Consider the following 26,634-nt stretch of genomic DNA (forward strand, 5'->3'; position numbering starts at 1 on the left):
TAACTTGGGCCCAATTCCACGCTGGAACCATTTTTTAGCTGCTCTCGAAATGAAGGGCTCTGTTTTTTCCTTGGTTTCACTTATTATTTTTTTTCTTTGGTTTCACTTGGGATGTTTCTTCATCCTCATACATATCTTTGTTCAATTTATTAATTTTAACATGTAAATTTAAACTTTTAGAAAATGAAAATTTAACATGGTAAAGTATATTTATATGGTTTTCGTAAATGGATGTATTTGTTATGTAGAAAAACAAGAGTAAACTAAACACTATAAAACCCCATTTGATTATTATGTTATGCAGAACAGTGATATATTGATATCACTGATATTTGGGGAAACTATGTATATATATATATATATATATCCAGTAACAAGAAAGTGTTGGGACAAACTTGAAATATATTTTTTGTTCGCTAAGTAACGAAATGGTTTTGTTAAAGAACTTTTTCATGCATATACTGAATAAAATAATGTTATGATTGTCTTGATCCGGTAGAAATCGTCTTCATCCCGTGAACAAATTCTGACAATAGTAGACACAAAATCGCAACTTCTAGTGTACCACTTTAGTTATATACTACGGATTATTCGATTCCAAATCCGAGTCGAACAAACGAAATGACGTACACCGACACGAATGTTTTCTTATGTTTCTACGAGTTCAATGAATCTACTTTTGGGGCGATTTATGTGATTCAGAAGGTTAATTTCTAGTTAATCTAATGAACCTGGCGGATGATCCGAGCTACATGCCTACATATCCCAACTTGTGAATATCATTATTAAAACTCCGATACTGCAAAAGTGACAAAAATGACTCACATATCAACTGAGCGACCTACAAAATGTTAAAGATCGCTTATGGTTTATGGTTTATCGTAGTTATCTTAAAGTAAAATAGTAACCGATACCATAATAGAGATCAGATTATATCTGTCACGACTATAAATCTTATTAAAATAGTAACACGATATGAGAACTAACAATATCTAAACCCAAATTAAACGGCAAAACATGCACATCGTTTTCTCTAGATACTTCAATCAATTGTTAGAAGACTTTCGATGGAATCTTTCAGTCGGTTCAAAATTATTCCAAATTATAGATATTTGATTTGTCGTTTTTTTTTTTTTTGGTGCAAAGATATTTGATTTGTCGTTTTATGGAACAAAACATGAAGTAAACCCATTCCTCTCTACATTTTAAAAAACCACAGGACTCGCTTCACCATTTGCTTCAAACTTTTTCTTCTCCAATGGCTCTCTCCTCTCTCAACTTCACTTTTTCATTCTTCCTCCTCTTAACTTCCTCCGTTTTTTCGAGTTCTCTAAACCCTGATCAAACCTCTGTAGCAAGTTTTTGCAAGAACACACCATATCCAAATGCATGTTTGGACTCCTTAAAACTCTCCATCTCCATCAACATAAGCCCCAACATTCTCTCTTTCCTTCTTGAAACCCTCAAAACAGCTCTTTCTGAGGCGGGAAAACTCACCGATCTCCTTTCTGTCCCCGGAATTTCCAACAACCTAGTCGAGGGTCAACGTGGCTCTCTTCAAGATTGTAAAGATCTTCACCATATCACTTCAACCTTCTTGAAACGATCAATCTCCAAGATCCAAGACGGTGCTAACGATTCACGGAAGCTAGCTGACGCTAGAGCATACCTAAGCGCCGCTCTCACCAACAAGGACACTTGCTTGGAAGGTCTTGAATCAGCCTCAGGTCCGCTAAAGCCAAAGCTCGTGACCTCTTTCACGACCACTTACAAACACGTAAGCAACTCCCTCTCTGCTCTTCCAAAACAGAGAAGAGCCAAGGATCCAAAAACTGGCGTCAAGACTAAGAACCGCCGTTTACTTGGGTTATTTCCTGACTGGGTCTCTAAGACAGATCGTCGGTTTTTAGAAGATTCTAGTGACGGGTACGATGAGTACGACCCGAGTGAGATCCTCGTGGTTGCTACCGATGGAACAGGGAACTTTTCGACCATTAACGAGGCCATAAGCTTTGCTCCGAATATGAGTAACGACAGAGTGCTGATATATGTAAGGGAAGGCGTGTATGAAGAGAACATTGAGATCCCAAACTACAAGACTAATATTGTTCTGATTGGAGATGGATCTGATGTTACTTTTATTACTGGCAACCGAAGTGTCGGAGATGGATGGACCACTTTCCGATCTGCTACTCTAGGTATATCATCTTTGACTCTTTTAAAAAATCTTGTTTCTATCAAACAAGACTTAATTGGTATATAATTAAGACTTATTGTTTGGAGCATATAGTGTAGACTTAGGACGTTTTGTTTTTTGCCTTTTTTTTTGTCAACTAGGACCATATAATTTACTTTTCAATAATTATGTATTTTTCCTATGAAAATAAAAAATAAATTTTAAATCTTACAATCATGGTTTTAAAAAAAGGTGAACAACTTGATATAACAAAACAAAAAGAAGAAGTTGTAAACTTTTTAAGTGTTTCGGAATTTTATTCCAGTGTTTATTTTTCTTTTCCCTAAAGTGTTTCAGATGTGATTAATTAGTTAAGAGATAAGTAATTTTGTATAGTTTTTTTTTATATAACATCAGTAACGTATATGATTCTTGGAGCCATTTCATTGGAATTTAAAAATTAAAAGCCTGTTGAAAATCGACAAGTTGAGTTGTGTTGGTACTAAATCAAGATTGTAATTGTTTCTCAAACTTGTTTGGTCACAGCGGTTTCGGGCGAAGGATTCTTGGCGAGGGATATGATGATAACAAACACAGCAGGACCCGAGAAGCACCAAGCGGTTGCATTACGAGTGAATGCGGATTTTGTGGCCTTATACCGATGTGTCATTGATGGTTACCAGGACACACTTTACACCCACTCATTCCGACAATTTTATCGCGAATGCGATATTTATGGAACCATTGATTATATCTTTGGGAATGCGGCCGTGGTCTTCCAAGGATGCAACATCGTTTCAAAGTTGCCTATGCCAGGACAATTCACTGTAGTTACGGCTCAGTCACGTGATAGTCCCGACGAAGACACCGGGATCTCGATGCAGAACTGTTCCATCCTTGCAACAGACGATTTATTTAACAGCTCAAACAAAGTTAAGAGTTATTTGGGACGTCCATGGAGAGAATATTCACGAACGGTTCTAATGGAATCTTACATTGATGAGTTTATTGACGGTTCGGGTTGGAGCAAATGGAACGGTGGGGACGAAGTTGATACACTTTATTATGGTGAATATAATAATAACGGTCCGGGTTCTGAAACGGGTAAACGGGTCAACTGGCCGGGTTTTCACATTATGGTTTACGAAGATGCCTTTAACTTCACCGCAACGGAGTTTATCACCGGTGATGGTTGGTTAGGCAGTACTTCGTTCCCTTATGATAATGGAATTTAACACTTCTTTTTCTGCGCTACAAGTGTATAGGTCTTTATATAAAATTCTAATTACAATAAAAAGAAAATAAGTTCTAAATAACTCTCTGTGGTTTGAGTTCTTTCTGATCAAAGCTGTCTTGAATTAATTGTATAAGCTGGCAAAAGATGTATCTTTCTTGAAAAGTCTGAGGATGTGTCTTTCTTGGCTTTATCTGAGTGGTAAGGAGGAGAAACCCATGCGATCATGTCTTTTTGAAAGTTCCAACACTTAATATTAAAACATACTTGACAAGTTGTGTTCCGTCAGTGGCATATTTTATTTGTATGAAAAGTTTACGTACTGTTAAATCCAAGTGCTTAAAATAAAGAATTTTGCGATTTCTTTCTCCTTACTTGCATGCAAGTAATTTGAATAACAAATTTACGTCCCAGAGACCTCAAAATAATATTAGTTATTATATATAATGATTACAATTTCGTTTTAATATTTTCTTTTATTCTATGAAAGGTTGAATAACAAATTTGTATACACGGCAAGACCGTAAGAGTAAAGAGCCAGTCGCACCTTCTTGGCATAACGAAACTTGAGTTATAAAAAGGTGGGATTATATACATAGATGGATCCAAATATCTTTTTTATTTTGGGTAGAAATATTTGAAAACTTAAAAACATATATATATATATATATGTATGTTTGTTGCGGAATTTTAGAATGTATTGGATAGTTTTAATTTGTTCGTCCAGAAAGAACATTGCTATTATTGCATTGGTTGATGGTGAGTGTAAAGTAGGCGATTTGACCGCTATAGAAACAAACATAAGCCCCACTCGGTCCGTTTGTTTTGTTAAGGGATGAATGAAAGAAAGTTGTGAAACCAAATAGAAGGTTAGAACTTAGAACATCTGTTTAGCGTGGTGTATGGTGAAAGACGACGACTATCACCTCGCATGGAGACGGTCTGACCATGGGATTACCACTTTGAGGTGCTTAACGCTTAAATTACCTTAAATTGCTACTGAATCGTGCAAACATAATTTTTTTCTAAACTTTGCATGTTTAGTTGTATGAGATGCTTAAACTTACTTAGGTTATGATTTGACAGAAGTGTGCTGGTTGAGATTTTTGACCTAATTTTTTTTCTTCTAGATCCATACTTTTATGACCTAAATTGTGGGATAAAAAAAATTCTTTCAAGATCTATGACCTAAAATTACAAGTAACTCCTTCAGGAAACAAATACCGTTTAGTTATTAACTCTTGTCCAAGAATAATACTACCAAATTAGCCAATCAGGTAATTCTCATCTCTCATTCCCGTGACAACCATTTACAAATGGGATATATGAAATGATATCCAATAAAAAAATGTTTGAGTATAGTCATGAGTGCGTCTGTACTATAGTGATCTCGTGATTACAAATTGGCATCTGTTCTCTCTAAAAATTTGTATCTTTATAACTTTGTTTGCATACATCTACCTAACATCATTGTTGTAACCTCTTTTCCCAATTAAATTAATTGACTTTTTGCCCTTATAAGGTTCAGAAAGAACCGAAACAAACATTTCAAGTTAAGCTTATAAATCAATTGACTTCGTTATGTATTTTTGACCAACAACTCTAGTCCTGCAATATATATGAATCGAAAAAATGAATGCCAAATTTAGAAAGCGTGAAAGATCCGTCAATTTTTATAAAGAAAAAAAATTGACATCAGCCCACGAAACTCTCCTGTCCAGAGCAAATTTGTTCATTTGTAGAAATTGCAAACAAGACAGTAACAAATAAAACTGAAACCAAGGATTGAAGAGAGGGGAGAGAAGGCGAGAAAGAGCCAAAAATAAAACGTAAAAAAGGATTGATCTTTCCTTTTAACCTCCCTGCCTTGGCCGCCTTCTAAGGCAGAGGAGGAGATTCATTTCTTTCTCTCCCCATACAAAAATCTCAAAAAATAAAAAAATAATAGTCATTCCGATATGGCGTTTCAGGATTTCGACAAGATCCAAGAACGCGTAAACGCCAATAGGAAACGTAAAATCAGGAAGAGGATCATTGTTGGAACGGTCTCTTTGATTGTGGCTGTTGCTGCAATTGTTGGAGGAACTTTTGCTTTTGTTGCTTACGAGAAAAGAAATGAACAACAAGCAAAGAACCACAACAAAAGCGGTAGCGGCAACAACGTCAAGGATGGCGAAAAGAAGAGCCAGAGCCCACCAAGTCCAACCCAAAAAGCTCCTGTTTCCGCAGAGCAATCTGTGAAACCCGGCCAGGGTGATAATATCATCGAAACTCTTTGCAGTTCTACGCTTTACAAGCAAACCTGCGAGAAAACGCTCAAAAACAGAACAGAGAAGGGTTTTGCTTTAGCCAATCCGACAACCTTCTTGAAGTCTGCCATTGAAGCTGTCAATGAAGATCTTGACCTAGTTTTAGAGAAGGTCCTGAGCCTCAAGACTGAGAACCAGGACGATAAAGATGCGATTGCACAATGTAAGTTACTTGTGGAAGAAGCAAAGGAGGAAACTGCCGCATCACTGGAAAAAATCAACATCACAGAAGTCAACAGCTTCGCAAAGGTAGTTCCTGACTTGGACAGTTGGCTAAGCGCGGTCATTTCTTATCAGGAGACATGCCTTGACGGGTTTGAAGAAGGTAGCCTAAAATCTGAAGTGAAGAAGAGCGTCAACTCTTCTCAGATTCTGGCCAGTAATTCCCTAGCGATGATCAAGTCCTTTGACGCAAGTCTCTCTCCGGTTATGAAGCTCGCAACACGGCATCTTCTTGATGAAATCCCGTCTTGGGTAAGCAACGAAGATAGAAGAATGTTAAGGGCTGTTGATGTGAAGGCTTTGAAGCCTAACGCCACTGTAGCTAAAGATGGCAGTGGAAATTTCACGACCATTAATGATGCTCTGAGCGCAATGCCTGAGAAATATGAGGGAAGGTACGTATACCAAAGCATTTCATAACGTGATCATTACGTCAAATTAATTACCTTTAATTTAGGTTTAGGTTAAGGTTTTGAAACTAAGTTAAGTTTTCGTTGAATTTTTAATCGTATAGGTACATCATCTATATCAAACAAGGCGTTTATGACGAATCTGTGATTGTTGATAAGAAGAAGGCGAACCTTACTATGGTCGGAGATGGATCACAGAAGACAATTGTGACCGGAAACAAAAGCCACGCAAAAAAAATCCGCACTTTTCTCACTGCGACGTTCGGTAAAACCCCTAATTCTCTTACAATATATAACTTATGTTACACTACTACAAATCTTGACTACTAATCACCAAACATAACGTTAAATTTTTGAAGTGTCAGTGTTAAAAAAAAAAACCAAAACTTATTTTCAAAATGTTTGGTTTCCTTAATAGTTGCACAGGGAGAAGGGTTCATGGCACAATCAATGGGGTTCCGGAACACGGCTGGGCCAGAGGGACATCAAGCAGTCGCAATACGTGTCCAATCCGATAGATCAATTTTCCTCAACTGCCGATTTGAAGGCTACCAAGACACATTGTACGCTTACACGCACCGTCAGTACTACAGAAGCTGTGTGATTGTCGGAACAGTTGACTTCATATTCGGGGATGCGGCGGCCATCTTCCAGAACTGTAACATCTTCATCAGAAAAGGCTTACCAGGACAAAAGAACACCGTGACCGCTCAAGGACGTGTTGACAAATTTCAGACAACTGGTTTCGTGGTCCACAACTGCAAAATTGCTGCAAACGAAGACCTTAAGCCCGTAAAGGCAGAGTACAAGAGTTATCTCGGGCGACCGTGGAAGAACTACTCTCGAACGATCGTAATGGAATCTACAATCGAGGATGTGATTGACCCGGTTGGATGGTTGAGATGGCAAGAGACGGATTTCGCAATAGACACGCTCTACTACGCGGAGTACAAGAACAAAGGACCAAGTGGAGATACAACTTCAAGGGTTAAGTGGCCTGGATTTAAGGTCATAAATAAGGAGGAAGCTTTGAACTATACTGTTGGACCCTTCTTACAAGGAGATTGGATCAATGCCTCAGGTTCTCCCGTTAAGTTGGGTCTTTATGACGCTTGATGACAACTTGTTGCTTCCAGAGAAGGTCATGTACTGGTGACTTGTTTTATATTACAAGAAACGCTGAGAGGAATTAAAACTTTATCCCTGGAAATTTATTTACTTGGAAAATATGGTACTAGAACATAGTGTGCTAAGAGAATGTGTTGTATCAAACTTATATCGATTTGTGCTCAAAATATTTTTGGAAGGAAGCATATTAATTATAAGTAATACTTAGGATCCAAATGCTTTTCCTCTTGCTCTATTGATCTCAAATGCGATGAAAGAACCCAAATACAACCAACCTAAAGAACCTAGACATGTTGATAAATGCATGAAATCTTAAAGGATATATGCGTTTCCAAGGGGAGAATTGGGTTACATCATTCACCATGAGAGGTTTTGTTGTGTCATACATCATTAAAGATGTATTCATAAGAACAAAACTTGGTTCAAATGATAGAATTAATCCCAAGACCATGTAGAAATTCACATATCCTTTAAAGCTTAACTTTAGACACATAATGCTAATAATGGAAATTTTCACAATAATGAGAGTGGTCACCGGCTGGAGTTCCACAGTCGTAGCAAAAATCCAACCCACATCTGCAAAAAAGTGTTGAAAGATAAGTGTTTTGTTTTGTTTTAAGATTTTGTATAGCAAACAAGGACAAAGAAGGTCCTTACCAAAAAAAAAAAAAAAAAAAACAAGAACAAAGAAGGTACCTGCACATCATGGTAGAGCAACCTTCAATCAATTCAATGTAGAATTTGCAAGAAGGACATCTTCTCCAATTCTGATCCTCAGCCATCTTCTTCAACAATTTATCATTTCTAATTATTTCGTTCTCGGCTAACTTCTGAAACTCCTCACATGTTATCTCCGGATGCCACTTAGTCCCGCACTCAGCACACACCATTCTATGGCAGTGAGGGCACTCCGATTCATTTATCTTCTCTCCACTCTCATTCTCATCTAAGAAGACCAAAGCAGCACAATCCTTATAGGGACAGTATAATCTCTTGGAAGGCATTATCACCGCTTCGCAGAGAGCGTCGCCCCACCGATCAAAGACATCTCTTGGCAGGATTTGACAGCATTGATCGGGCTCGAGCTGCCCGGAGCAACCAGAAACAGGGCATTTGATTGAGAGGATGTTGAATTGTAACTTAGCAGCTATATATTTTGAGACACAATCGTTACAGTAAGAGTGAGAGCATCCATTGATTCGAAATGACTCAATATTTGGTTTGCGTTCAACACATATCTCGCAGTCGAAGGTGCGTCGAGTGGACGAGGAAGACGAAGACTGTCCGTTTTCTAAAGAGATTGGTGTGAAACAGAGGATCTTGAGATCTTCATCTTCGTCGTTGTATGGGTCAAATCTATGTAGTTTGAGAACTCTGATTCGATTGGGGTTTGTTGAGAAGAAGAGTGAAGCCGGTGATAAAGGTGGCGATCACGGTCATAATCCTCGATGGAGATGGCGTTACGTTTGGTTGAACCACGAGCGGAGAGAGGTGTAGAGAAGATGGAGTTGTTGTCTCCGTCGCCATTGATGGACTGGCTTGTCATTGGAAGATAAGATTAGGGTTTTATGTTTCCCTTGCTTGCGTTGTTGGGTTGGTTTCTGAAGCGTCTCATTTTTCTAATAAACCTTTTTAATTTCTAAAGGCTAAAATCTTATATATTTTCTTTTGATTTTTTTCCGAAAACTACCACTCCCCTATTCTCTCTTCTCTTTTTGTTTTTTTTTCTTCTAATTTTTTTCCTTTCTTCTTGTGTAACTTCTTCTACTTTTACATAACTTTTGAACAAAAATATTAAAAGGAATAAATGCATAGCAGTGCGGACATAAACTGTGGCCGGAGGCTGTAAAAAAATTTGTTCCGATTCATTAAAAAATTTATTGTCAAGAACGGTAAATACCAGTCATAACAAAAGAAACAACAAACTTTAAAAACAAAAACAAAAAAAAGTCTAAACTGAATTTTTTCTTCCCTAGAAAATAATTAACCAAACTTTCAAAATCAATCATTAACCAGGTGCTTCTGTAGACTTCAAGTATAAAAATAGTAACAACACTCAACTCAATGAGAGAGCGAGAGAGCGAGAGAGATGAGGATTCTTTTGTTTCGTGTGATCAATTTAGAAAACGACATGCAGAAAAAGAATGTTTACCCCAATTTTATAATATTTATTCAGTTTATTAATCTATTGACTTATTCTTTAAATCGAACGTGGCTATATTATGTGAGCCTAACAATTAGAAACTATGAGGTTGTAGTAAACATTAAGACCATCGCCATCGGTTGCTCAAAATAATGTATTTTAATTATTTTTTTAAAATATTATTATATATTTAATAATAAATCAGTAAAACAAAAATTGACCAATCATAAACTGACATACTTTACGAGAACGATTCTCAGGATGTTCAATAGAGAAATGTTTCTTATTTTTTGGTTTGCATTATTATTATTTTTTAATTTTTAATTAAGAGTACTTTTAAGAGTAACTATTGGTGGACCTGCCTTAAAGGTTAAGTAAAATTTAAGCTCATTGATTTTTTTTTTAAAAAGAGGCCGTAGGCCAAAGTTTCTTTTGTTTCTACCGAGGCATGGCTCTGAATAAATGGGTAAGTTTTGCATATAGATTTTAATTTTAATATCTTTGTAGAAACTGATTAAATTAATTCATGTTACACTATGAAAAGTTTTTGTAAAAAAAAAAATTCTCTGTGTGATTATTTTTTTAAACTATATACATGAATTGTATATGTAATGTAAAAACTACTAGGATTGAACCCCCAGATTACTACGAGACAAATTTTTTATACATTTTATTCTGGTTTATATTGTCCTAACTATTATATTTTAAATTTTATAGTATAATTTTTGTTAAATAAGTTGTAAATTTAAAAATAATATTAGTAGTGGGTATAGTTTATTATTTTCATATGATAATGAATTCTATTTACTTATTATTTATTGAGGAATACCATAGAATTTAGTGCATGAGTAAATTATAAAGCATACTTATCTGAAAAATACGAGATATGAGTTTCGGCCATGAGATGGGTTGGAGATCAAATCATCTAGAACCTCAATATAGTGATTGACCATATAATAGGAATCCAAAGAAGCAACATCATAACATAAAGATGACTTTAGTTGTCATTTTGAAGATTATTGTGCATATTTCCTTTTAGAAACTAGAGTTTATTTGATCTAGTAAAACGAGTTGGGAAGTTAACAGTTGGATGTAAAATTCTTTTAAACTAAATAGACTTGGAGATACAAAATAGATTCCGAGAGAAAGACTAGAATAGAAGAAAGCGACAAGGTAGAATCAATGCTTGGATCTCTTGGGAGTCTGTACATCGACGGCATCCAAAGAAGCAACATCCCCACCCTCTTTCTCCATCTTCTTTCTCGTAAGTATCTTATTAATCTTGTGAAGTTCGTTATTGAGCTTCTGGTCACGGTCACGGTTCTGCTTCCTCGTCTTACGACCATCTTGCATCTTTACCCCAAATTGGAACGCTGCTTTTGGCATCGCTTCCTTCTGCTCATTATATTTTTCCCATTCCTCTTCTGTCTCAAAGTCCCATCGATGTAAACCCCCCTTTGCCTGTTTTGTGTTCATCAACACCAGAAATTGTAATGTAATTTTGGTCTTTCCACGTTGTAAAAAAGAGGAAGAAAAAAAATGTAACTGAGCTAGGGGCATACCTTTCCACCCATGTCCATTTTAGACAAATCAGCTTCTTCATCGCTCCCGACAACCTCATGGTTGTACTCTTGGTAACCCGGGTAACACTCTGAATAATTCTCGGATACAAAAGTTGGATCTTTCTCCCGTGCGTCACTCTCCCTCAACTGTTGAAGCCTTTGGTCATCACGCTTGAACACTGATCCCAAACCCCTATCTTTCTCTTCCTGAGACATGAGTTGGGGATCTTGTAAAATATCTGTTTCTGGTTGGATATCGTAACCCTCCATTCCAGGCTGAAGGTACTGCTCTTGATACCCAATTTGCTCTGCATATTGGTAATCCTGCCACTCTTCAGGATACCCGGCAGCCAGTCCTTGAGTTTGCGTTGGACCATAGACGCTCTGGAACCAAAAAAAACAAAACAAAGGAAGACAGGAAAAGAAAGAAACCTGAATATGAGAATAATGGACAGATAATAACTGCAAAAATATGCAGTCGGGAATCAAGATTCATCAATAAATCCAACCAAGGGTTTGTTACGGTAAACTGACCATGTCTTGCCATTCTTGACCAGCAGATGGCTGCACCGGACCATAAGCAGGCTCAGTGAAATAAGGTACTCTCTCCTTATCCCTGGGAGATTCTTCCATGTCCTCAGAAATAGGACTCTGCATCACATCTTTACCAGGAACCGTGTAGTCGATGCCTTCACCAACAAATATGTCATCATCGTCTGTCCTGGCAACAGGGGGTTCTTCTTCTTTCTTACTCAAATCCAGATGGTTGATCACAGGCGGTAATGGCGGAGGAGGAGGTAGATCTTCCCTTTCACTTCTGTTCACAGAAGATCCACTCTCAATCTTAGATTGAGTATTGTCTTCATCATAATTAGCAATAGTTGAAGTCTTTCCTGCATTTGAAAAAATTGCAATGAACGTAAGATGGAACAGAAATAACAAATGATATTGCTAAAGAATCAGAGAACAGCCAATTGCTTAGCTTAAATCCAAATGTGTGCTGATGTGAAACAAGACCTACAACATGTACTGGCACCACATAGGCATAATAAAAAAAAAAAAGAGGATACAAAACCATGGCTACATATACCCAGAGACTGCGGCAAATTAAAACCACTAAGTGAACATAAAAAGACATCATTAGATACTAGTATACTACTAGTACGGTTGTTGAAGACTAGAGATACTCTTTACATTCTTGGCTCCAAATCGTAAAACGCAGACACTTGACAAATTTGGGGATAGGCAGAAAAACAAAAATTTCATGAAAATTATTTAACCAGTGTACGTGAATAGGAACTGCTAACTTAAAATCATTGTCACAATGCAAGTAAAGCTAAAAAATACACCAAAAGTATGCTCTTACATTATGCAAAATACCTTTACTGTCTTTTTCTTTCTTCTTCTTCTTGAGAACTTTCCCTGATGATCCAAGGCGAAGGTATGACATGATTTTAGCAATTCGATCTAGTACAGAACCATCAACATTGACTGTGACCAGTTCCTGTCGGAGAGATAAGAGAGAGCAATAATGCTTGTTAATGAAACAATTCTCGCATTTATTGCAGCAGTGATTTCAAGTAAAACTTTAAAATATGTTCAGTACACAAACATGTTTACCAATGCCAATTTTGGGTTAGAAGGAAAAAAAAGCATACTTAGGAAAATATATGCATGCTTCTACCAAAACCTACGACATATAATCAAAATATTAACTGTATTAATTACATCAACCCTGTCAAAGAAGAGGTTGCGGAGACCAGTATAATGGGCTTATGTCATTTGAATTACAAAGATCATTTCATATCTATCACTACCTACTGTCCTAAGAAATTTCCAGGATCAAGATGACTATTACACCAAGGATCTGACATACCTCGGGAACGGGGCAGTCAGCTTTACTCCTATATAACGTGGTTGGTATGTCATGAGTATAGCCACCCTCCTGAAAAGCAACATATATAGAAAGAATTAAAAGGGAATAACATTGATATTTGACATCAGATAGTGGCTGTTCGACATCACCAGGGAGGCCTTCAGAGGGCAGACTAAAATCATATTGTAAGATTAGCTAGCATAACTGGGACTAAATATCTCAAAGGAAACTTCATTCATAAAACTACCAAATTACGATAATTCAACTGACGTTTTTCTAGTATGGTGTCTCTATTTGCAAAAAAAGAATATGCTTTTTCAAGAAAACCAAAGACGATAGTAGTCAAATTAAAATATTTATATCAACCACTTCTGCTTATAAGAATATAAGATTCCTAACAAATAGACCATATCATGATTATATCATTAACAGAGTAATGCAAAGCAGCTTAAGCTACCTTGTTCAATTTTTTCCTGAGGCCTATGTATTTAAACCAATAGAGAAGATTTTAACCAGCTAATATTCGAAGAAGAATTGTCATGCAGAATACACATGTACGACAAACAAACAATGTAATAATATCGAATCTGCCTGTAAATAAATAAGTAAAAAAGCAGTACCATATCATAGACAAATGTCATTCTACCAGGAAGGAACATCTCATTAGACTTGATGATAGTTTGAGGCTTAACAATCCACTGGTAAACGGACTGAAAAAAGACACAAAAGACATGAGAAACAAACATCAAGCGTTATCAACATCCACAAAGTTTCCCCACATCAGCATAAATTCGAAACAAAATTGCATACCTTTGCAGCTGTGGTACGAAAAGTAACATGTTGAACTTCTTTAGGCGCACTGTCAAAGACAAAAACAAAAAAAATGTGCACTTGAATCAAACAAGCCAAAATGAGTCAATAAACAAAGTATAACCAAAAAAAACCCACCTAGTCTTGCCATCATCATCTTCACCATCAGGTTTCTTGACGATTTCGCTTCGTACTTTGTTCAACAGAGCATAATCCAATCCCTTAACCAAATGGGTATGCTCAACATCACCTACCCATATTAAACACACAAACATAAGCACCTCAAGGAAACAAATCAAAATCACAAAACGATCTCTGAAACAGACTTGTAAACCCATCACTAACCTCCAAGATACTTGCTGTTCTCAATAGATAGCTTTAGTGCATCAGCAGCACTACACAAAAACAGAAAATTAGAGAAACCCAATTACGATTATAATAGAGTAATCAGAAGAAAAGAAAAAACTGAGAGTTACCGGAGATCGACGGCTCCGGGAGGAGCAACGGCATGGAAAGAACCAAGCTCCGAAGGATCATAATCAGGATTTTGATTCTCTCTTCGTTCTTTAGCACGGTCTCTGTACTTTGGGTTATCGATTTCCTCTGATTTCTCCTCCCTTGGAACAAAAAGGTCACAAATTTAACATCTTCTCTCATGTTCAAAACCCTAGATTGAAAAAAAATAAAAAAACAGCCGAGATTACTGACCTCCGACGAGCAATCTTCTCCTTGTAATGAGATTTTGAGGAAGTCATTAGATTGCTATATCACTTGATATCCTGAAACAGAGGAATTCGATTTTGTACTCAATCTCTGTTTTTTTTTTCTTTTTTTTTTTTTCTTTTAGGGATTTAAGAGTGTTCTTCGATATCAGGCCGTTGTTGGTCGAGGTCAGGGACGATTAAAAAGTAAAAACTACCAATAAGGTTAACGATAATTTTAAGCAACTTTTTAACCCACACAAAGACATTAAAAAAGGTTTTCAATATATTTTGTAAAAACTGTAAACAAAAATATTAATTTAATCAACAAAAAATTATAATGATAATAATAATTTCCTTACACTAGTGAGTTACCATTTTGTTATCAAGAACCTATTACTGTTAGCTTAGATCAAAGATCAAATACAACATACAGTATATACAAGCAACATTCCCCAAAACGACGATACATATCTAACGTTATCTACAACCAAACTAGCCCCACATTAATCCTCATAGATGGATGTGTCCTAGAGACCAACTATTTCTCATTGAAAAAGAAGTGTAGTGTAGACTGCGTCTCTTTAGATTTCTTGATGTTAGACTTTCCCTTTCCTTGCTTCCTTCCAGATCTCCCACTGCTTTTAACATCTTCCAACCTCTCACAATGTTTCAGTGGCTTTTCTTGAGCTGAGAACACCTCGTAGTCTCGCTTTGTCCCAGTCTTTCCTGAAGACTTCTCGCTAAACTCTAAGCCACCTTCCTTCGAGGTCTGGTAAGTTAAATCTGTCTTCTGGTTTTCGTTTCCTGGTTTATCTTCAACAGCCTCATGCGGCTGAATCAATTCCTCAAGTGTAGTATACCGATGATGGTCTTGGGTCTCGGGTTCCTCTTTAGAGATTATTGGGAAATCAAGGTTGCAGGATCCAGCCGGTAAGCTGGCATTGCTCTCACCTGTTTCTTTAGTAAGACCAGTGTTCATGGATTTCCCTTCTCCATTCGTAACCTCCTCAACTTCATCCTTTACAACCGCTGATTTATCTTCAACAAATGGTTCTACTTTCACAATCTTTTGAAAACCAAGATTACTGGCTTCATTCGATATATCCTCGTATACTTCTTCCATTTTCTTAATGCTGTCAACCGTAGGTTCCTCTTTCAAATCAGCTGTGATATCTGTCGACTTGGTTTCTTTGTCTGTTTTGGGCTGCTTTGTTGAGAAAAACTTCGAGATCAAGCTATTTTGTGAAGCCTTAAGCGGCATCTGCAGGTGGCACAATCCTTATTTTTAATTGAACAAATACATAGCTTGATGGACCAGAGTGTATTCAAAGACATGATCCTGCTAATATGTTTAATGCGACTTGACATGCAACTTGCAACCTTTAGATGTACACTAACGAAGGGAATCTGGTTGACCGTACCTGTTGAATACACTCTGGTCCATCAAACGTTGGTTTACCAATTGCAGCGGTTACTGGATACCATACCTGAAAGTTCAATCTAAAGTATGTGAAAAAGGAAAGATCATTACAACATACAGTAGAAGCCAGAAACAAAATTAGCTTACCAAATCCGATTTTTCATATGGTGAAAGTAATGGCTGCAGCTTCGTCGTCGATGGATCATCTAACCATGTGTCCACAGAATCCTTGTCACCAAGAATTACTGGCATTCTGTCTATGTGGAAAATAAACAAACCTCATTGTTAGCGCAAAATTCAGGACTGCCGTAACCAACAGCATCTTATAATGTCAGCTTTGAATAAGAAAACAGAAACAATACATTGCATAAACAGCCTTCCTTGTTTTGTTTTTTGTTATACCAGTCCCTTTAGCAGCAGTTCAAGATTCTCATGCAGCAGAGTCGTAATTACAAATGTATTTTTTTCAAAGAAGCTTATCAAATTAGACGTTACAAGAAAACAGAAACAATTCAATACTAGTATGATACTTGGAAGTTCATATCTCTGTTAATCTATGAATATGGAATACATCTCATTGAAGAAGAAAGCCACCCAAGATGGTTAGTGTATTCATTACTAACCATGGAGCCAATGGAGGGCTGAAGAGGAACTGGTTGTTAAGATCGTGAAGGTGTAAAGTGTCTCACCTGCAAGAAAAAAAAAAGAAGAAGTAAATGTTACTAAAAATTAAAACAGGCGAGATATTCTAGCTACCAAGAAGGACCTAAACCAAAGACGATCAAATTCATCAATTTTAAAAAAATTGTCGAGCAGGTCTTTCAAGTTCTGCTACACTTTTCCAATACACATACCTCAAAATTGGAAGTCTAAGAAATGTTTTAAGATCAGCTTCAAAAAGAATTTTCAGCAGAGTTTGTAATAAAATATGATCAACGGTTCACCTCCTGAGTTCTGCCAAGAATCATAAAGAGCAGCAAATACGAGAGGCCTCCCATCCTCGAAATGGATGTAGTAGGGTTGCTTTTTTGACCCTTCCTTTTTCCACTCATAGAACCTTCAAAATGAATCTGACTGTAAGTTCTTTTAAAGACTTTTATGCTATAAATACAAACATGTATTATAAAGAAAAGAAAAAAAAACTCACATCTGATCTAAGTATACAAACATCAGAACCTAGTTGAAAGATTGTATGAGATGTTGATCCCAAACCCACTGGCCCAACACTATACATTGATAATTGATAGTAATGCAGTTTACAAAATAACAGTAGATAACATGGATACAAACAATCTGATCCTACATATAAAAGAGCTTTCTAAGTAGAATTCCATTTAACAGAACGATTGCTTTCGAAGAATGTTCACAGAAACAGAACTCACTAACAAATCACTAGCCTTGAGATTATTAACCATGAAATGAGTGGAAAGATTATCAACCCACCTAAATTGCTCAAATATTAATTAATCATATAATTAATACTAAACTAATTAAATCAACTCACTTAGAACTTAAACAAAATCATCCATCCACTAGAGAACTCCAAACAAGGTTGTTCAATCATTTCAATAATATTTTTTTAATTTTTATTTATTAATTATCAAATTTTAATAATCTAAAATGAGAAAACAATTACTTAAATTATTTCTATTACATAAAATAGAAAACAATAAAATTTTACAAAATTTGGAATATTAAACATATTTTACAAAATTCGGAATTTTAAACATATTTTACAAAATTCAGAATATTAAACATATTTTACAAAATTTAGAATAAGATTATCAGTATTGATCTAATGAATTTGATAGTATAAGGTGTAAGCTAAATAATCTTAAAATGGAAATCAACAATGACATTATTAATGAGAAGCACAACAATGATCTCCAACAGAGACCTGGCTGGAGAACCAAACTTGAATGTGAACAATTGTTCACCAGATTGCACATCCCAGAGCTTAGCAGTCTGATCAGCACTACTAGTGATCAATCTTGACGAGTCTCCTAAGAAATCACAACAAATCACTAAACATTAATCTTTAAAAGACTAAACCTTAAACTGAATCCATTCCATCCACTCTATACTAACTGAATTTGAGAAGATGAGACACTTACGTTGTACCTAAGGTACGTCAATGGACGTTCAGGTCTCTTCATCAAGATCGGTGATATCCTCGATTCTAGGGTTTGATCATGCGAAGAGCTTTGAATCTGTAAAAAACAAAATACGAAATCGATTCAATAGAAAAACCGAAAGATAATAGAAAAGAGAGGATCGAGAGAGAAGAGAGAATTGGGTCTAGAACTATGGATTGATTCGCCTTCCATTCGCCGTCTGGATCGAGAGAGAAAAGAGAGGATCCAGAGAGAAGAGAGGGAAAAAAAATCCCTTTTATATTTTTGCGTCCACGAATCCGAATGTGTCACGTAGCGTTGCTCTCTGGGTTGCTCAATTCTTTCCTTGAGAAACGATTCTCTACTTAATAAACCGAAAAATGAGTTTTTTATTTGGTTTTTGGGCCCCAAATTGAAGAGCAATTATGATAGTAACTCCCAGTGGAAATGCTCTAAGTGATTGAAGGAAAGTGAGAGTATTTTTTGGTTGCTGAACTTGATAGCATCTACAGTAAATGTACAAGATTTATATCTTAGTATCTAAATAGATGATTACATAGTTCTGATAAAATTTTCTTTTTCAACACTATTTTATTTGAAACTTTGATTAAAATCACAATCTATCTATCTATATTATTATTTTCACAGCATTTTTCAGAAGAAGGCTTGAAGTTGGGCAATATTTACATCATATGCCATTGTAATTAAAACATTTAATACAATTTTTTTTTTTTAATTAAATTAAAAAAATCGAGTATGGAAATATATATTTCCCTAAATATCTGAACAACATCAATTTCTATTTTCCTTTTTAATTATAAGTTATAAAATGTTTTAATGAAAAAAGAAACTATAATATCTTACCTTATTCAATTTTGATTTTCCATAATTGGTTTGACATTATACATGTTTTCCATTATACATAAATTGTTTAATGTTTTCTATGTTAAAGTGAATAGAGCAATTGATGTCAAAAATGGGTAGAAAAAAATATAAAAATAAACTAATAATGTATGATTTTATTATACTATATATATATATATATATAATGTTTTAACCTCCACAAAATGATATATGTTTTTTGACTAAAAAACATGTGTCATTTATAGAGTTATGATGTCAAATACAAATATATATATATATATATATCCTGTTGCACAATTTAAATAGTGAATACATCAAATTTAGTCATATGAGTAATATCAATAATATTATCTGTGTAAATATCAATAACAATACTAAAAAAAGCAACAATAATTTATGGAAAATTTTATTTATCCACAGGTCCAAACCTAAACTAAAAATAATCATAAGAATGTGATGAGATTTAGGTTAATATTAGTACACTTATATATTTTTGTGGGTTGGTTTAAAAACACAAACAAAATATTTTAAAACTTAATTTTACATGAAAGGAGTTAAAAATCAACACTAACCCGCTCCATCATACTCAGATACAAAACTAACTATTTCTTTTAATAACTATTTTTTTTACTATACATGGGTCCAAACCTAGACTAATAATAAGTATGTGATGAGAATTAGGTTAATATTAGTACACTTATATATTTTTGCGGGTTGGTTTAAAAACACAAACAAAATATTTTAAAACTTAATTTTACATGAAAAGAGTTAAAAATCAACACTAACCCGCTCCATCATACTCAGATACAAAACTAACTATTTCTTTTAATAACTATTTTTTTTATTATACACGGGTCCAAACCTAGACTAATAATAAGTATGTGATGAGAATTAGGTTAATATTAGTACACTTATATATTTTTGCGGGTTGGTCTAAAAACACAAACAAAATATTTTAAAATTTAATTTTATATGAAAGAAGTTAAAAACCAACACTAACCCGCTTAATCATACTCATAGACAAAACTAACTAATTTCAAATTGGTGAATAAGAAAATTTAAATAATTTTATACTAACTACAAAGTATTATATATATTAACAGATGTTTACTTTCACAACAACTAATTTTGATTGATTAAATTCCAAAATAAAAGAATTTTGATTAATTAAATTTCAAGTGAAAATAATAATTTTTAAATAGATAAAGAAAATAAAATTACAAATATCTCAATATTATTGTAAAAGAGTTTAAAACATATATTTGATCTAACATAATGTTTTTTTAGTAAGTTATATAAAATATACAAAAATACATAATCCCGCAGTGTACCGTGAGTTAAAATCTAGTGTATGTTTAAACGTAGAGAATTTGTTAGAAATGATTTTTTTGAGATTCCCTTTTTCCAAAATACCCTTTTTGGAATATTTTTATTTTTGTCATCTTTTGCACAATTACAATATGTTAAGTTAATTTTTAGAATTTTTTTTAGGTTTGGATTCTCTATTTTACATTTAGTATATAGTTTTTAGGGGTTAACATTTAATATTTGAAGTTTAGGTTTTAGAATTTAATTATTTTATATATTAAAAAGGGGTACTTTTGAAAATGAACACAATAAAATGATATTTTTAAAAAGTGAAAAATGAGATTTCAATCCCTTTAAATATATCACATAACTAGCATCGTTTTCATGTTATTGCTAGTGGTTTGTACTAACCAGGTCTAACCACGTTGCTAAATCAATTTTTAATCCGTTTAAAGGTAGTTAACAAATAGAAAAAACGTTTGTAAGTTGTAATGTCACATTTATTTATTAAAGAAAAAACAAGTCTTGTTTCCACGAAGTTACTCCATCTACTAAATCAACAAGCAGATCATCAAATTTGTCTTTTATAAAGAAAGAATCAAACTCCAGGATTTTGTCTTAATAAAGAAACAATCAAATTTGTCTTTATAAGCAAACAATCAAACTCAAGAACCAGTTGAAGAAAATTAGAATATCATGGAAGAGATTCGCCAGAGAAGACTGTTGATGGTCCCAGCACCGTTCGAAGGCCATTTACCTTCGATGATGAACTTAGCCTCCTACCTTTTTTCCCAAGGCATTTCAGTCACAGTTGTTCAAACCCAATTCAACTTCAAAGATCTCTCTGCTAGCTTCCCTGATCTCAACTTCTTCACCATAAAAGAAGGCATGTCAGAATCCGCTATATGTGAACCCATTTTGAAAGAGTTTCTAACTATCCATGATGATGTTGAGTTTATCATATATGATGAATTTGTCTACTTCCCTCGAGGTGTTGCAGAAGATCTTCATCTTCCCAATATGGTCTTTAGTCCTTCTTCGGCCGCTACTTCGATCAGCCGGTGCGTGCTTATGGATAACCAAGCAAAAGGGTTACTTCCTCCACAAGGTACCCCCCCCTCTTTTTTTGTGTTGCTACTTTGTATATATTACTGCGACACGGTCCGATGTTGACATGTGTTTAAAAAATAATAGTTTGTATACATTTGTACATAGTAATTTGCATGTCTTTATCCGATTTTATTTTAAAATAAAAAATAAAAATAAAACTATATCAAAAACAAAATTTACATATGCTAATTTTAGTTATTGGTTAATCAGATATGCTAATATATCGAGAAATTGAGTTCATTTAGTATGAATATTAACAATTATACATTGAAGTTTAAAATAACTGTATAAGTTATTTAAAAAAAATCATTTAATTGTATAAAAAGTATATTTATCATGATACTTTGGTTTTTCGTAAGTAAAACACACAAAAGTAATGAGATTAAAAAAAAAAAAAAAAAAAAAAGCTGATATGAATGGATTTTCCATTTTTCTCATAATTTTTTTTTAAAATAATTTAAATATTTATCTCTTTATCATTTTACTGTTTCCATACTAATTTAGTTTACATAAAATATTTTTTTGTCAAGATAATATGAACAATTCTATAACTGATAGTACCAGTCCTGGTCGGTCCTCAAAATGGACATTTTTATCTTTCATATATGTGATCACAACGAACCATATACATTACGCGGGATCTTATATATAGCTGTCTTATATAAAGTTATAATGTATGTAGTATTTATAAAAATGTGAAGAATTCATTTTGAAACGTTTTACCGTATGATGATGATTTGAGTCAATTTCTACGACAGAAGCATTATCTCAGCTTGAAGAAATGGTGCCAGAATTTCATCCCTTTAGGTTTAAAGATCTGCCTGTAACAGCTTATGGATCTATGGAGAGATTAATGATACTTTACGAGAATGTAAGCAATAGATCTCTATCTTCTGGCATAATACACAATTCTTCAAATTGCTTAGAGAGCTCATTCATATCAACTGCACAAGAGAACTGGAGAGTTCCCGTGTACCCGGTTGGTCCACTCCATATGACGACCAATCCCGCTACGTCATGTCCGAGTTTATTTGATGAAGAAAGAAACTGTCTCGAATGGCTTGAGAAGCAAGAAACAAACTCCGTGATATACATAAGCATGGGCAGCTTGGCGATGACACAAGAGATAGAGGCTTTGGAGATGGCCATGGGATTTGTTGAGAGTAATCAACCTTTCTTGTGGGTGATCCGACCAGGCTCGATAATCGGATAAGAGTCCTTAGACTTCTTACCGGAACAATTTAGGCAAACGGTAACCGACGGGAGAGGTTTTGTAGTGCAATGGGCTCCACAGAAAGAGGTGTTAAGGCATAGAGCAGTGGGAGGGTTTTGGAACCATTGTGGATGGAACTCATGCCTGGAGAGCATAATTAGTGGCGTACAAATGATTTGCCTGCCGTATTCTGGTGATCAGAAAGTTAACACTCGACTTATGTCACATGTTTGGCAAACCGCGTTTGAGATCGAAGGTAAATTGGAAAGAGGAATTGTAAAGATAGCTGTGAGGAGGCTCATTTTGGATCATGAAGGCGTAGAAATGAGAATGAGAGCCATTGGACTAAAGGAGGAGATTGAAGCTTCTGTCAGAATAGGAGGCTCTTCTCACAGTTCTTTAAACAGTATGGTCGACAGTATCATGTCATTAACATCATTACGATCGCCTCCAAGCCAGAACATAAAATGAGAAAAAGACTCACAATTATTTGTATCATTAACGAAGTAGTTGATTGTGCTTGTCGTTAGAATGAAACCAATCTAGGTGGTATCACTCGGGTTCCCAACAAGCAGAATCACATATCTACCTATAATATGTTCAATACAAAATCGAGTAATTTTCATATTAAAAAAAAAAAAAAATTAAAGATATATTAACTCAATCAGATGTGTATACTACTGATCCGTAAACCCTGGAACCAAAAAGTGATAGCTCGACTTTAAAATGATCAGATTCATAAAATGATAAACTCAATAATAATAGCTAATGATGAGTCCTAGAAATATGGTTTATGAACCCTATTAGTCGTTTGACGACATGGGATACGATTTATGCCTACTTTCTATTGATTTCATTCTATTCTTGTTGAAACTTATTTTGACAGGAAATTTCTTCTGCTCCTTTCAGAACTACAAATCTATTTTAAGGGAAGAAACAAATAGGGAAAAAAAAACCTAGGAGTTAGAACATCAATTTGCAACGTGTAAAATGAAGTAACAAGAGTTTTCCTGAAATAGATTAAGTTGACGGACACGGTGGTGAACCAATGAATTGTAACATCAATAATTAAAAAAGGTTTAACCAATCATTCTTCTATCGCTTCCTGCCACAGCTATATTTGCATGACACCATCGTTCTAAGCTAAAAAAAACAAACCCTTTCAATCTCAATCTAATTTTTAACCTTCCCCTTTTTTTTCCTCTCCTCACAAATTACTCAATTTAAAATTGTAATCTTTTTGAGGAGAACGAGAAGGTGGTAGTACTATATTCCATAATGTTCGCGGAGGCGGATAGCATTCCTAGGGCAAAATATGGCAACATGATGCATTCTGATCCGAATCTTTCCTCCACCATGACCCAACAAACAGAGGAAGGGTACGGCATACGCAACAGCAGTGCATCTGCTGTTGGCACGGGCATGTATGATAGAATGAGTTGTGAAGGATCACCAATGATGATGTCTCCTTGGAACCAAGCAACTCCATTTACTCAAACACAATGGTCTAGTGTTGAAGAAAATCTACCCCAAAATGGCCTTATTGGTTCCCTTGTTCGTGAAGAAGGTCATATTTATTCTTTAGCTGCCACCAAAGATCTTCTTTATACTGGTTCTGATAGCAAGAACATACGTGTGTGGAAGAATCTTAAGGAGTTTAGTGCATTCAAATGTAACAGTGGATTGGTAAAGGCCATTGTTATTTCAGGCGAGAAGATTTTCACAGGTCACCAAGACGGAAAGATTCGGGTTTGGAAAGTCTCCCCTAAGAACCAGAGCTTGCACAAACGCTCTGGAACGTTACCAACTTTGAAAGATATATTCAAGGCATCTCTCAAACCAAGAAACTATGTTGAGGTGAAGAAACACCGCAGTACTCTTTGGATCAAACACGCCGATGCTGTTTCATGTTTGAGCTTAAACGTTGAACAAGGGTTGTTGTATTCTGCTTCTTGGGACCGGACCATTAAGGTGTGGAGGATTTCTGATTCAAAATGTCTAGAATCGATCCCAGCTCACGATGATGCTGTAAACTCGGTGGTGTCAACAACGGAGGCGATTGTTTTCTCTGGATCAGCTGATGGGACAGTCAAGGCATGGAAGAGAGACCAACAAGGAAAACACACAAAACATACATTAATGCAAACACTAACAAAACAAGAGAGTGCAGTCACAGCTTTAGCTGTAAGCAAGAATGGTGCGGCTGTGTACTTTGGTTCGAGTGATGGTTTGGTCAATTTTTGGGAGAGGGAGAAGCAATTGAACTACGGTGGTGTTCTCAAGGGCCATAAGCTTGCTGTCCTTTGCCTAGAAGTGGCAGGAAGTCTTGTCTTTAGCGGATCAGCTGATAAGACAATATGTGTGTGGAAGAGAGATGGAAATATTCATACATGCCTTTCTGTACTAACAGGTCACACAGGTCCAGTAAAATGTTTGGCTGTAGAAGCAGATCGCGAAGCTTCAGAACGTTCAGACAAAAAATGGATTGTATATAGTGGAAGCTTGGATAAGTCAGTAAAAGTATGGGGAGTTTCAGAATCTTTCATTGACATGAACCAAATGGTTATGATGCAACAACAACATGTTATATCGCATTCTGAGGCTTTCATGTCTGATGGCAGTTTCTCTTCATCAGCTGGTGGAGCTAGCAGTCATCGACGACCCTAATCATGGTTTGTGATTTGGCCTTCAATATACCAACTCTGTCTGAATTATTCATTTGTTTTACTGTTAATTTGAATGAAAAGGAACTAAAAAGAAAAATCTAGTTTTATGATGCAGTATTGTACAATATGGAGTTGAGTTCGAACTACTAATTTATTTTTTTTGTTTATTATAAAGGTTTGTTGTAATTTTCTTATATTTGTGATGAAACCTGTAACTTTTTCAAACTTGAAAATAATTATGACTGTTGTAAACTTAGATAGTAGTGCATGCATCTCGTAATAATTAAGTGCTTTCTTCCATATTTTATTGTTGCTAATTCCATAACAACAGTCACTAATACTATGCAGTCCTCAAAATTACAACGGAAAAAAACGGGAAAATCACATTTTAAACATTCAAAGTATCGTTGAGTAGCACTTTAACCCTTGAGTTTTTTTTCACTAACACTATAAACCTTAAAAATGATTTCACTAACACTTTAAACCTTAAAACTAACTTTTCTATTTGCATCACCATGAAAGATGACAGAACAGTAATATCCGTCAACGTGAAATAGTTAAACTATGCTTGTTTGATTTAAATACTTGTTTCTTTAATTAAATTAAATTGAATTATTTATTATGATTGATAAAAAAATTAAAAATACATCAAAGCAAAAAAAAATGAAGAATCAGAGGTAAGGTTAAAACATTTGACAAATGTAAAATTGAAGACAACAACATATTTAGAAAATTCATTGATTTATAATGCGAAGTCAATCAATTTGAATCAAAATCCAGTGGAGATGCATTTATTAAAAGGATTAATAATGTAAAGAATAACGCCGTAACATTTTTGTCTACATTGAAGATGAACACAAATTTTTTCTTTTTATCTATTTATTTATCTATAGAAACGAAAACTAATTCAAATTTAAATTAAACTAATATAGTATAACTATTTTGCGTTAACGGATATTATTATTCCGTTGGCGGTACAAAAATTAAAGTTAGTTTTAAGGTTTAAAATGTTAGTAAAATTACTTAAAGGTTTAAAGTGTTAGTAACATTATTTTAAAGGTTTATAGTGTTAGTGAATTTCTCTCGAGGTTTAAAGTGTTATCCAGTGATACTTTCAAGGTTTAAAACGTGATTTTCCCGGAAAAAAAACTGAAATTAAAGATAAATTTAATAATCCCAAGAAACTAAAAATATATATACATAATATGTAAACATACATTTTAAATTATGTAAATATATGAAATATTTTAAGAAAAGCTTAGTCTCATAACTAAATTTTGAAAAAAGAAGAGAGTAAATATGTGATAGCTTATAAAATCTTCGTGTAACTTTATTTTATAATATGAAACATCTTCATAAAATATG

General features: G+C 34.8%; 5 protein-coding genes, 2 long non-coding RNA genes and 2 pseudogenes across 12 annotated transcripts; 5 read left to right on the forward strand and 4 right to left on the reverse strand.

The window, feature by feature from the left end:
* The first annotated feature begins 1,122 nt into the window (after window positions 1-1,122).
* LOC104752271 (putative pectinesterase/pectinesterase inhibitor 12) lies at window positions 1,123-3,492 on the forward strand. Its single transcript, XM_010474371.3, has 2 exons — window positions 1,123-2,198; window positions 2,723-3,492. Exons 1-2 carry the CDS (start codon window positions 1,259-1,261, stop codon window positions 3,409-3,411), a joined length of 1,629 nt encoding a protein of 542 aa, XP_010472673.1. The 5' UTR covers window positions 1,123-1,258; the 3' UTR covers window positions 3,412-3,492.
* Window positions 3,493-5,112: 1,620 nt separating this feature from the next.
* LOC104752272 (putative pectinesterase/pectinesterase inhibitor 13) lies at window positions 5,113-7,695 on the forward strand. The gene is made up of 3 exons (XM_010474372.2): window positions 5,113-6,336; window positions 6,456-6,616; window positions 6,770-7,695. The coding sequence occupies exons 1-3, from the start codon at window positions 5,369-5,371 to the stop codon at window positions 7,465-7,467; spliced, it is 1,827 nt and encodes a 608-aa protein (XP_010472674.1). The 5' UTR covers window positions 5,113-5,368; the 3' UTR covers window positions 7,468-7,695.
* Window positions 7,684-9,126, reverse strand: LOC104754008 (E3 ubiquitin-protein ligase RSL1-like; annotated as a pseudogene).
* A 1,529-nt stretch (window positions 9,127-10,655) lies between these two features.
* On the reverse strand, window positions 10,656-14,870 carry LOC104752273 (suppressor of mec-8 and unc-52 protein homolog 2). Its single transcript, XM_010474373.3, has 11 exons — window positions 14,579-14,870; window positions 14,347-14,487; window positions 14,216-14,265; window positions 14,009-14,120; window positions 13,871-13,919; window positions 13,681-13,770; window positions 13,061-13,129; window positions 12,565-12,688; window positions 11,719-12,077; window positions 11,185-11,568; window positions 10,656-11,083 (listed from the first exon to the last, which is right to left on the reverse strand). The coding sequence occupies exons 1-11, from the start codon at window positions 14,623-14,625 to the stop codon at window positions 10,802-10,804; spliced, it is 1,707 nt and encodes a 568-aa protein (XP_010472675.2). The 5' UTR covers window positions 14,626-14,870; the 3' UTR covers window positions 10,656-10,801.
* On the reverse strand, window positions 14,870-17,072 carry LOC104754009 (uncharacterized). 5 transcript variants are annotated; one of them, XM_087489802.1, is made up of 5 exons: window positions 16,939-17,072; window positions 16,618-16,683; window positions 16,142-16,247; window positions 15,996-16,061; window positions 14,870-15,835 (listed from the first exon to the last, which is right to left on the reverse strand). In XM_087489802.1, exons 3-5 carry the CDS (start codon window positions 16,244-16,246, stop codon window positions 15,113-15,115), a joined length of 894 nt encoding a protein of 297 aa, XP_087345928.1. In that variant the 5' UTR covers window position 16,247; window positions 16,618-16,683; window positions 16,939-17,072; the 3' UTR covers window positions 14,870-15,112. The 5 variants fall into 5 exon arrangements, with proteins under 5 accessions (XP_087345928.1, XP_010474474.2, XP_087345930.1 ...); XM_010476172.3 differs by having other exon boundaries at window positions 16,142-16,251; XM_087489804.1 differs by having other exon boundaries at window positions 16,849-16,986.
* On the forward strand, window positions 15,104-16,496 carry LOC147926014 (uncharacterized). The gene is made up of 2 exons (XR_015583423.1): window positions 15,104-15,346; window positions 15,430-16,496. It is a non-coding gene; the product is annotated as an uncharacterized LOC147926014 (long non-coding RNA).
* Window positions 17,073-17,697: 625 nt separating the features above from the next.
* Window positions 17,698-18,503, reverse strand: LOC147926015 (uncharacterized). The gene is made up of 2 exons (XR_015583687.1): window positions 18,109-18,503; window positions 17,698-17,997 (listed from the first exon to the last, which is right to left on the reverse strand). It is a non-coding gene; the product is annotated as an uncharacterized LOC147926015 (long non-coding RNA).
* Window positions 18,504-20,908: 2,405 nt separating this feature from the next.
* On the forward strand, window positions 20,909-23,140 carry LOC104752274 (UDP-glycosyltransferase 76D1-like). Its single transcript, XM_010474374.2, has 2 exons — window positions 20,909-21,388; window positions 22,149-23,140. Exons 1-2 carry the CDS (start codon window positions 20,977-20,979, stop codon window positions 22,601-22,603), a joined length of 867 nt encoding a protein of 288 aa, XP_010472676.1. The 5' UTR covers window positions 20,909-20,976; the 3' UTR covers window positions 22,604-23,140.
* A 575-nt stretch (window positions 23,141-23,715) lies between these two features.
* LOC104752276 (protein JINGUBANG pseudogene) lies at window positions 23,716-25,569 on the forward strand (annotated as a pseudogene). Its single transcript, XR_015583468.1, has one exon. The product of XR_015583468.1 is annotated as a protein JINGUBANG pseudogene (transcript).
* The last annotated feature ends 1,065 nt before the right edge of the window (window positions 25,570-26,634 follow it).

This window comes from Camelina sativa, chromosome 16, assembly GCF_030686135.1.
Source record: "Camelina sativa cultivar CO46 ecotype springtype chromosome 16, ASM3068613v1".
Classification (NCBI taxonomy): domain Eukaryota; kingdom Viridiplantae; phylum Streptophyta; class Magnoliopsida; order Brassicales; family Brassicaceae; genus Camelina; species Camelina sativa.